This window comes from Nestor notabilis, unplaced genomic scaffold (genome assembly GCF_000696875.1).
Source record: "Nestor notabilis isolate BGI_N333 unplaced genomic scaffold, ASM69687v1 scaffold24409, whole genome shotgun sequence".
In the NCBI taxonomy this organism is placed as follows: Eukaryota; Metazoa; Chordata; class Aves; order Psittaciformes; family Psittacidae; genus Nestor; species Nestor notabilis.
Window position 1 is genome coordinate 315 of NW_009942731.1, and position 11,966 is coordinate 12,280.

The window sequence follows — 11,966 nt, forward strand, 5'->3', positions numbered from 1 at the left end:
ACATGGTCTAGTGTGAGGTGTCCCTGCCCATGGCAGGGGGTTGGAACTGGATGATCTTAAGGTCCTTTCCAACCCAAACCATTCAATGATTTGTTTCCCCTATCCTCTGTTGTGATGTCTGTCTTGAAGCCCCCACAGACACATTTCCCCTCTCCAGGGCAACATATGCATGTATAGGGACATAGTGGCTTAGGGGAAGTGTTTGGTGAATGAGGAAGTTGGAAAAAGCTTTGTTAAGTTTCTTCAACATGCAGCTGCAGAGTCTCTGTAAATATTTAGATTCAGAGTGGTTTTAATCCAAATACAGTAGATTCTAACTCTTTCTACCTGATATCTTGCCTAATTCAGTCTTCCCTTCCAGCCAGTGAGTGTTGAATCATAGAATGGTTTGGGTTGGAAGGGACCTTAAAGCTCCTCCAGCTCCAACCCCTGCCACGGGCAGGGACACCTTCCACTAGAGCAGGTTGCTCCGAGCCCCTGTGTCCAACCTGGCCTTGAACACTGCCAGGGCTGGGGCAGCCACAGCTTCTCTGGGCACCCTGTGCCAGCGCCTCAGCACCCTCCCAGGGAAGAGCTTCTGCCCAAGAACTCATCTCAGTCTCCCCTCTGGCAGAAATAGGTGGTTGCTAATTGTAATGATTTCATACATTGTGGGCTGACAATTACTCCTGTGTCATTGTACCTCTTCTTGTCTTTTAGGTGGGCTGTATCCAACAGAGAAATGCTCATGGCACAGAATAGTTCGTTGGAATTTAAACTGCACAGATTGTATTTCATTAGTTTATTGATGGGTGGAACAGCAAATCAAAGAGAAGCCCTTCAGTATGCAAAAAACTTCCAGCCATTTGCCCTAAATCATCAGAAAGGTAAGTTTTTGGTCACATTAAGGGGATTTAAAGCACTAGGATGTGGCACCTCATAGTAAAATAATAAGTCATGTTCCAAAAGTGGTTTACTCCATTTTGTATTTAACTTGTATAACTTGAATCCTTACAATGTTAATTAATTCCTCCCTTTTTTCTTAAAAGAGGGCACAAAGTTGTATTTTCTGCACATTTGCTTGAATTTAAGGTTTGTGACTCTTGAAATAATACATACATTACATCCAGAATAGGCCTGCTGCCAGGGTGAGGTGTTAAAAATGCACAGAAATGTTCTCGGAATAGTCATCTGCTATTTTCTGCTGCGTGGGGTAATACAAAGAGAAATGAAACTTGAAAGATGGGGAATATGCAAGTTAAAGTGAATCCTCTCCAGCTGAATCCAGTAAAGCTTAATTTTTTGGGTACTGTGTGTGGCAAAGCTTTGCAATAAAGGTGAACGTGTTTAAAAGAAGTAGTAGGCAGCATGTCGTGCTTGTAGAGGGAAGACAGCCCCCCCAGTCTATCCATAGTGGACTGGAGCTCTTGTAGCTGTAGACATCAGTCATTGTATTTTGTAGAGGTGAGGATGTTGCTGAAATTGAATCAATTATTGATTTGGTTTATATCATAGAATCCTAGAATGGTTTGGGTTGGAAAGGACCTTAAAATCATCCAGTTCCAACCCCCTGCCATGCGCAGGGACGCCTCACACTAGACCATGTCACCCAAGGCTCTGTCCAACCTGGCCTTGAACACTGCCAGGGATGGAGCATTCACCACTTCTTTGGGCAGCCTGTTCCAGCACCTCAGCACCCTCACAGTAAAGAGCTTCTTCCTTATATCTAACCTGAACTTCCCCTGTTTAAGCTTAAACCCAGCACCCGTTGTCCTGTCCCTACAGTCCCTGATGAAGAGTCACTCTCCGGCATCCTTGTAGCCCCCTTCAGACTCTGGAAGCTGCTTCCAATCTGCCTGTTTTCCATGTAACAGCTAAAAAACTGTAGCCACTAGTTTTTATTTGTAGTACGAACTAACTGAGTGTTCCTGGTCCCTGTTAGATATCCAGGTTTTGATGGGCAGCCTGGTGTACCTGCGGCAAGGAATAGAGAACTCTCCGTACGTTCATCTATTAGATGCCAACCAGTGGGCGGACATCTGTGACATCTTTACAAGAGATGCCTGTGCTCTTCTGGGTCTCTCCGTTGAATCACCTCTCAGTGTTAGGTATGCTGCTTTTCACTTGCTTTTAAGATCAGGTACAGAGTGTTCTGGGGCTTATTTCTTGTTCAGGACAAAAGAGGAGTCGACTCATATGAAATCAAGTGTGTAGTTACATTTAGCTCTGGCAAGATCTGCAGAGATTGGAAATCAGACGTTCCCATGTGCTAGGCTTTATCCTGCACTGTTGCAGCTCAAGAAGCATTCATGGATGGAATTTGGCTTCTGTATTTCAGACATCAGTGTGAAAGATGAGGGTGGCAATCAGCCAGTTATTCCCACAGCAAATGTGTGAAAACTGTCCCTGCTGTTTAACTGCAAAACCCCCTAAAACTCTGTCTGTGATTCTGTCAGCATTTGATCATCATGGTTTTAAATCCCCACCTTCCTTTGCCTGTTCTCCCTCTAGCAGAATGCTTAAGAGTTGTGTTGTGATTTGAGCTGCTGAAATTCCCATATTGTTTGCTGGGCCTCGTTTGCAGAGAAAAAAGAGGCACTTCCAAGCTCAGGAGCTAATCTGACTAAATGCAGATCTCTAGGAGGCAATTGGAAACATGGAATGAACCCCACAACCTAATCTCCTTCTCACTTCTCTGAAAAGAAGAGATTAGCTGCTCTTTAGCCTTTGCATGTCAATTCCTCCAATACACCAGCCTGATGCTCTCATTTGTATTTCAGGCATTAAATAGAGAATAAATTACATGTATCTTTCTGGGCTAGATTTGGTATCAGCAGAAGCTTCACTACCTCTTCCTGGGGTTTTTGGGAGGTTTGTTTTGGCTTTCTATGATTCTATATTAACTGTTTGCATGTTACTATTACTACTTATGTGCTTAGTTTAAAGCACTTCAATTGTCAAGCCTTCTGCTTCTCCTTTTTGCACCTCTGTCACACAACAGAAGCAACTAAGGGACCACTTTCAGGTTGTCTTTTCCACAATAAACATTCCAAGTTTCAGTCTGAGGGTTTTATAGAACTTCTGTCTCTGGCTTTTGGCTTTCATCTTTTTCCTGTTGGGAGTCAAATTAACAGCAATGCTTTACAAGTGAATTGCTCCTGCACTGGTACTGTAATGCAGTTTTCAGTGCAAATGGCCAAGAGAGTTTTGGTGAAGTGGAAAATCCCTGTTATTGATGTCAGGCTTGGTTGGACGTTCGCTCTGGGTGTGAAATTGATTGCGCTGAAATGTACTTACTGCATAGGTGGTATCAATACTCTTGTCATAAACAAGACTGCTCTAAACTGGTGTGACCGTTGAGTGCTGCAGATCCTTTAGAAGTGAAACCAGCTTGGAGTGAAATCCCTCCTATAAAACATACGAACATGAGTAGTGGTCACTTTTTTAAGGCTGATTGGTTTCTCCAGTATTTATCCAATCATGCACAGGCCTCACAAGCTGATTTACTGCGTGAAGTCAGTGGGAAAACTCTTGTTATAGTAAGGTTTAGGGTCTTGATGGACTACAGAGCACCACTTGAATTTACTATTTAGTTGTTACACTCTTCAGGGGCTCTTCCTGTGATCTTTGTTGTATTTTTAGCTTAGGCAAGAGATCCGTAAGTGTCAGGCACATCCGTCCCAAGTAAACTAGCAAGGATGTTCCTGTGGAAACATAAAGCCAAGTATCTGGAGGGGCAGAGTGGAGAGGAAGGTCATGACTTCTGGAGACAATAAAACTTGCACAAATAGGAAAAGAATCTGCCAAGGAAACAGAGCAGGCCAGTACCAAGGACAAATTCTGTTTCTGTTGCCTCTGATTTCCAGGCCTATAGTAGTACTGTCATTAGACTTAAATCCATCAAAACGTGTTAATTTGTGGAAACCCAGTGTCACGGTGTCTTTTGTAACACAGGGAAGTGTTGCAAAATCATGTGGTGAGGTCTGGTAATGGGTAAATCCCAGAGCAGCTGAACTGTTGGGACACATGACTTTGGACACTTTTATACCACCATTGCTGTCACAGGCACAATTTCCTTCCTTCACTTGCCTTCCTATGTTTTCTCTATATGTACTTTCTTGGTTTAAGGGGAGGTGGAAAGACAGTTTCTTTACATGGTAATTACATGTAATTAAAGGATTATGGGTTGTGTGTACGTGTAGGTTACACAGAAACTCTTAGGCTGCACATACTCTTCCTTACTTGGGAGCAAGTATCTGCCTAAGCCAACATGATGTCTTCCTGTACAGCTCAAAGTCAAAGTAAGTGCTACAGAAAATCACAGAATCAGCTGGGTTGGAAAAGACCTTTAAGATCATCAAGTCCAATCTTTACCTCAGGACTGCCAAATCCACCACTAAAATCGATTCATTTTAAGACTCAAAGAGGGGATTAACTCTTTGTTTTCAGTCCAGAATATGGACCCTTGTCCAAGAAGCAGGATAACCTGCCCCCAAAATCTTGCTTGTTATACTTGAAGGGAGCTTAGAAGCACAGACAAGAACTGAACGTAGTAGTACAATAACACTCTTGTGTCCCACTTAGCCTTTAAAGTAGAAATATGAAAAGTACTGGTTTCCTGACAGGTACCCTGTGTTAACATCTCCTTTCTCTGCAGTTTTTCAGCAGGTTGTGTAGCATTACCAGCTCTAATTAATATCAAGGCAGTTATTGAACAAAGGCAGTGCACTGGTGTTTGGAACCAGAAGGATGAACTACCGGTGAGTTTATGCTGAGCTATCCCAGGACAGGTTTCTAAGGGTGAATGCTGTTTTCAGGGGGGTTTTCTTGTGCTGGATATTAAGGGGTGTTGTACATGGCCACCACCTCCAGCAGCTCTGCGTTTTGGGGCTTTATACTGTACAGACACCTGGGCCCTGCATCCCAGGCTGATGGATGTACCTGCTGCTTTCCCCTCTGTAGCTGGAAGGAGTAGCTAAGCTGAGCCTGAATTGCAGACGCGCACCCACACGGGACACTGATACAACCAGCTACACAGGCTGCCACAGACAAGGCCCTGCCTTCAGCAGCACCCACGTACAGGACTTGCATAAAACATAAGTATAGACAGCCAAGATCCCTTCCTCCCCTTTGGCTGGTAAAGATTGGCATTCAATGGTGAAAGCACAAATGCACCACTCTAGATTCACAAGCAAATGCATGTTCATGGGCCCTCAAATACTGCCATGGCCCTTCTGGTGCCTTTTATATCCCTTTCTGGCCATTCCTCCCCAGTATCCTTCCCCTGCACTTTGTATATTCCTACTGACCCCCTTCCTCCAAGACCCTTGGTTTGTGTTCTTGCCTGTTGCAAAGCCTGGGTTTGGTTGCAGTTTCTTGATGGCCAACAAGGTTGTTTCTTGTTATTGTCTCTATTATGTTGGTCCGTCAGGTTTGTGTCCCTGGGTTTTGGTTTCTTGCTCCCCCTCTTCACTTGTTATCCCCTTTTCACGTTGAAAAGATCTTTGATCAAATAACCTTTGATCAGCACCTTCCACTTAGCCTTACGCTGGTCGTGTGAGATGTTTCTATATAACTGGAAATGAAATACATCCCACTGAGAAACATTAACTTCCCCTAGATAGCTTGAGCTCTGTCCATGGGTTGCTTTACACTGGCTCTTTACCAGGCAGATTGGAGATGAGATGAAAGAATTAGTGCTACATCTGGGGATACAGGAACTGGATTGGGATCCAGAGCATTATGCTTCCAGCACAACTCATTTATATCAGTTGAAATGAAGTTCAGTTGTTACGAAACCCCAGTTTCCCTTTATAGCTCTTACCAGGTGTGTGCAGCTCTCCAGTGGCCTGCTCCTGATTTGGAGAGAAAACCTATTTAGTGCAAACTGGGCATGAACTGAGTTAGCCTCTTTGATTGTAGCTGGAAGAGATTCATTTATAGTGTAAGTGCATGTGTGGAATTTCTCCCAGTGATGTTTTTCTGTAACACTGAGAACGTAACCTCTGCTTGTGACAGATTCATGCCCTGCTCTCCAGACAGGAATGATCAGCTAGGGAGCATTTGGGAAGAGATTGCTGTCAGATGCAGATCAGTTAATAACACATGCATGCCTCCTTGCATTTTCTAAACATAAGGGTTTCTAGCATGTACTGCTAAGGCAGAGTGGGGATGGGAAGCCTTATTTTCATTGTGCAAAGACATAGATTAAGTAGCATGAAAAGGTTATGTTAGATTTTGTTGAAGGTTAAACCTGTCAGAACTGAGGACTAGTCAGAGCCAGGATCTTCAGGTACAGAAGCTGTGATTTTTGCAGTTCTCAATCAATTCCTGAAGTCACAGACCTGTTATTTGCTGCGAGATGTCCCTTTCTGAAATCATTTTGTCTTTGTCCTCTTATCATTAAGGCAAGAGTTATGCTGTATCAGTGGGGGCACTGAAAATAAGTGCTTCGGATACACTTCATTGTTGACATGACATGTAGGTGTTGGGAGAGTCTTTCAAGAAGCTGGGTAGCATTAACTTGATCAATCCATGGATTTTTCTCTCTTATTCCCCCCACCTTAAATGAGCTCTATCATCTAAACCACTGTGGAAATCACTGACTAGAAAACACAGGAAGTCTGGCTGGGTCATCAGCTTGTTTTTCCTGCCAGGGTGTAGATCTGCTCTAAAATACACACTTGTCCCTTGGTAGAATCCTCTGCTTTGTTGGGGGTGGGGAGAAGCAACAGAAATCACCATTTTAAGATCACAATGAAGTGTATTTTTGGCTGGGAAATTGTCAGGCATCCACACAATGGATTGTGCTGCCTTCACAGCTGAGTTGTGAAAGCCGTTAAGTAAGGGCCATGTCCTAAAGGGATGATTGTCTGGAAATGTGGTTTCCCCAAGATAAACTGGTATGTTAATTTCTTTCACAGATTGAAGTGGACCTTGGCAAAAAGTGCTGGTATCATTCAATATTTGCCTGTCCCATTCTTCGTCAGCAAACAACAGATAATAACCCACCTATGAAATTAGTCTGTGGTCATATTATATCAAGAGATGCTTTGAATAAAATGTTTAATGGCAGCAAGTAAGTAAAATTCTTTTATTTCAAGTAACATAGACAAGGACAAATCTTAAGACTGGAATACTGTGTTTTGGGAAAACTGAGTCCATCATTGCATCATTGGTGGAATGATTAATCTTGGAGAATGACTTAAAAGCCAGATAAGCCAGGTTGATGCACTGGAAAAAAGCGTAATAAACCCTGTGATGTTGTAGCCAGTGAGATTCTGTGAAGGAATGCAACGAGCACAGTCATTTTCCAAGTTGTAAGTACCATTGTGTTGTCTTAAACTCAAAATGGAGGTTTTTGCACAGACAGGATTTCATTGGGAGCAAGGTTATAGGGTGTGAAATAGCCCTTAAAAGATAAAATCAAACCTCTGGGGAAATAAGGCTTTGTAATTGAACAGGTAGTTGAGTTATCAGGGTGGAAATAATCCTTCTTAGATAGCAGCCTACAGGTTTTTGGGAAGGAGGAAATGGGAGGGAGAGAGCTCTACAGATTTCCTTGAGGAAGAACCAGTGGTAATTTGGATTGAAGACATGCAGGAGGCATTCTGTGGAGGCTGTCAGCTTCATTTAGAGGCAGAAGTTGTTGTGTGTGCAAGTAAGTGATGCTATGAATGAAAATCTTGAGTGATGTTTGCATTCTTTGCCCCGTTAGAAGAGACTTTGTGGGTGGCTTCAGCCATTTGAAGCCACTAAACTTGCTGCTGCATTATTCCCGTCCCCAGTCACTCATCCCTGATGCTTTCATTGATCAGCTTTAGTGACAGCACAGCTCTGACAGTATTAACTCAGGTGGGGGGTGAACGGCCCAAACTTACAGATGGGAAATAATGGATCAATGCTGGAAGAAATATTGTAAGCAGATGGAATTACATCAGTGGAGAACTCAGCAGGGAGGCCAGGCTGACCTCTTCAGCTGTAGCCTGTGGGAGCTGATCTAAGTGGGTTGGAAAATCACAGAGCATTTGGGGAATCAGGCAGTGAACCACTACTCTGGATGCTGAGGAAGTCAAAGTGAAAGCTGGCAGCCTATTTAAAATGACTAAAATGCAACAGCAGAATCCAGAAGTAGAAATAATAGATGAAGACTTATTTCTTGGTATTCCATAATTCACGAGTGTGTGGGTGAAAGGTGAGAAAGTGCAATTAGAAGAAAAAGCATGATTAAGGGCTCTGTCAGCTAAAGGTGACTTTTAATGGAGCCAAGTAAAGCTTTATGGCTTAAGAGTACATTTGCTTCATGCTACAGGGGCAAAAGAAGAAGGACTATCACTGCAAACTCAATACCTTTAATGCTTAGTTATCAGCCATTGCCACAAATCTAACTTGTTGTCTTTGTCCCCAGGTTAAAATGCCCCTATTGTCCCATGGAACAGAGCCCTGGAGATGCCAAACAGATATTTTTCTGAAGAAAAGCTTCATTATGCAGTTTGTAAGTGACACTCTGGATTTCAGGTGCATTTCAGGAGAATTCAAACACACTTGTTCCCTTTTATGCAGCAGACTGAGGACTCCTATGTTTGTATAAGCTAATGCTACAGAAACTTTGCCAACATTTAGTATATACATACCAAGTGGAAATGCTACAGAAATATTATTACCATAGGGCTTTACTATACTCTTGGTCTCCATACCTGATCAAGTTACTACACCAGCAGTTGTCATTCAATGCAGGTTTTTGTACTTAACTATATGGTGACTTTTTACTTTTTAAAAGCAGAAATTGATCCACCCCCATGTGTTGACTATTCTTCCTGCTCTTATTCTGTCATTCTATTGGTAACTGTCACCTTAGGGAACGTTTGTGGACAAAGTTTTCCTTCCTGTAACGTGTACATAATTAAAGGTAAATACTTCAGAGGAAAAACCCAGCCGAGTTTGATAAATTGAATAGTGGTTCTAAAACTAATTTGTATTTTTTTGGCTGACAAAGCTGTGATATATTCTTGAGTTTTTTCTTTCAAACCTTTTTTTTTTTTTTCCAACTTTTAAATAGAATTCAAAGTAAATGTGCATATATATAAAGTATATAAAATCTATAGCCCCCAGGGGCTACATGGTAAAATCCATCACTAATTTATAAGAGTGATGCGTGGCTAAATTACTACTGGAGCAGAGGGCAAATAGGAAATCCTGTTCCTTTTGGTTTCATGATGGAGAAGTGTTTGTGTAAGAGAACATTCAATAAATCCTGAAGTGGAAATGCTTTTAGTCGATGCCATTTGCTCTCTGGCCTTTGTAGTCATGTTCTTTGAACTTTGTATTCAGGATTAGGCTATAAATGTCATGTTGCTGTATAGTTTACTAGTCATTAGAGTGTACTATTTATAAACAGTTATCAAAACCAAATAAATTGTACAAGTATTCATTGTTAACTGGGGGAGAAGCATGTTCTGATGCAACCTACTGATCATGACTCTGCACTTGGCAGAACTGGGCCCTGCATCATATCTTAGGATCTAGCAAGTTTCCTGTAGCTTGAGAACACTTTTGCTTCTAGCCTTGTTTTTGTAGTAGAATATTACTGCCATTGCCACTTCTTCTGCTAAATTTGTCATCTTGCTGACTAGCTAAATTTGTACTCATAACCCAGGCGTAGATCATGGCAGTTAAATCTTTTCTAGTGTGCATATCTTTGTATTTATTGCACTGTCCTATAGGAGGGCGAGCAGCCTCATGGCATGCAAAGCTACGTGTACAGTTCTCTTTCTGTATTGTGTAGTTCAAAAAGCCAACCCAAGCTTATATGGTTGAGTCCTGACACACTGGTTGAATGCACTTAGCACAATGCACTACAGAGAAGACCGTCTTTGATGAGAAATCTACACCTTTTGAATTTGGTTGTCACCTGACGTGAGAGACTGAGTTGGACTCTATCGGATCAGTGACAATGGACAACCCTAAAGAGACATTGAGGAGCAAGTCAAGGCACACAAATTTGAAACTTGAAATGTGTTTGATACATTTTGGGGGGGGGGGAATCAATACAGGTGTGTGATTTTTCTGCAGAACTGAACTTGTATTCACATGAGGTTCCAAACAACCGCGTTACCAAGTGGTAAAAGCAACAATAAACGGGTGAGGAGATTATTTTCCATGTAGGTTTCCTAGTTGTGCTGAAATAGCTCTTAATCTTTTGAGTCAAATTGCTTACTGCTTTGGAGTTTTATGAAATGGCATCTGAAGTAGCTAAAAAACCCCAATAATAACACACCTTCCCCCTGTCCCAAACCACCCTGAAGTGTAAGTGCTGCATCTCTTCCTCTGTTACATCGCTGGTATATTTGGCATCTCTGCAAACACTGGTTAGTGATGATGGTGCCATTACGTAGAGTACAAGAATGGCACAGTTATTAAATGGCAATAGGGTACAAATCCAACTTACATATGAGAATGTTTTTAATACAGCTGGTCCTGTTTTCATTTTTAAATAGCGCATGTTACAGAGCTGTATCTAAGTCAAACCCTCAGCTGTTTTCACCCACATAATTGCAACTCTTCCCTAGCTCTTACTTAAATAATTGCCTGCAGTTTCGAAGCTCCACCGACAGATGATGCTAGCAGTTTTATGTAGAGTGCTTACGTGCTTACAGCGGTGGGATATGGTTCCGGGTGTTTGCGAAGCACATCTCTGTTTTTGTTGTTACAACTATCCAGTTTGCCCTTTGGGGTGGTGCAGGTTGTCCCCTACCACTGCCTGATATGCTTTTGGCAACTAGAGAAAGTTTGCAGGGAGGAAAGTGAGTAGTACTCTGAGGCTTTCATATTCAAACTACAGTTAGCACCTGATACACGTACATTTTTCTCCAACAGGGTTTGGGAATATCCATAGAAACATAGAATCATAGAATAGTTAGGGTTGGAAGGGACTTGATTTTTAAAGCTGTATCTGAGATCTGTCTCTATAACACTTTGGACCAGATTGTGAAGCCTTTAGCCCCTTTGTGCAGAAAGTGTCTTTTCAAGAGACTGCTGCGTAGTGGGAGTAAAGAGACTCTGCACATTTGTATCTGTATCCAGATCACTGTGTCACTTCTGCGTACTGCATTGGGCTTGCAACTGCTAAGCATGTCAGAACAGCAGCTCTGCAGCAACAAGTGCACCGGTTAGTAATGTAGGTGGGCCTTAAGCCAGGAATTTTTTCACCACACTTACATAAAAGGTTTAGTTTAGCTTATGGGTGCTCCAGAAGTAGTGGATGTCTATAAATACGGTTCATGTAGCAGCACCAGCTCGGTAGTGTCAGTTCTGTGCCTGTTAATACACTGAGTTTTGATTTTGTTCAGTCTCTTGAGTAGGAAATCTATTGCGTGTTCTTGTGGGGTTTCAAGTCTGACTTGTGTTACAAAACATAATCAAACCCTAAAACCAGAAAGAAATGAAGAGAGTACCAAGCCTTTTTGATCTCAGAAGGTATTGCTGACTTCTGTAGAGCTATGCCTGTCATCTACCACAGAGCTCATATCCTCACCTCCCGTTAGTCCTCTTAATGATCGGCTGCTCTGTGAGTACTTTTTAATTAGGTAAAGCCTTTTCCTGCAGTGATTTCAGCACGACACGTTTCAGGTAGACGTGGCTGAGCAGCCAATCTTCTCTCCTAAAAAGCAGCATTTCTCTACTGAAACACTATTGATTTTTGCCTTCTCTCTGGAAGTCAACTTAATTAACGTGTGCAGAAGCTGCGGTGTAAGCTGTGTGTTACACGTAAGGAGTTAGAGCTTCTTATTCCCTGTCAACTCAGACCCGTCTCCACCCTATTGCTTTCATTCTTTCTTCTTAACATTTCACAGGATGGCTGCTGCTCAAATTTAAGGTTGCAGTTCTTTATGGCTGCTCAGAGCCATCTCACCAGGTTTAACACAGTAAGTTGGGGTTAGATTTTCCTTGCAAGGTTTGTTTACCTACTGCAGGATACTGTTTTCCTT

At 42.3% G+C, this 11,966-nt stretch overlaps 1 protein-coding gene across 1 annotated transcript; it reads left to right on the plus strand.

Moving 5' to 3' along the window:
• Positions 1-699: 699 nt before the first annotated feature.
• Positions 700-10,142, plus strand: RMND5A (required for meiotic nuclear division 5 homolog A (S. cerevisiae); the record flags this gene model as incomplete). The annotated part of the gene is made up of 5 exons (XM_010021547.1): positions 700-866; positions 1,922-2,087; positions 4,637-4,739; positions 6,903-7,057; positions 8,387-10,142. Coding segments are annotated over 5 exons (655 nt in total), but the record flags the coding sequence as incomplete, so codon positions are not given.
• Positions 10,143-11,966: the final 1,824 nt, after the last annotated feature.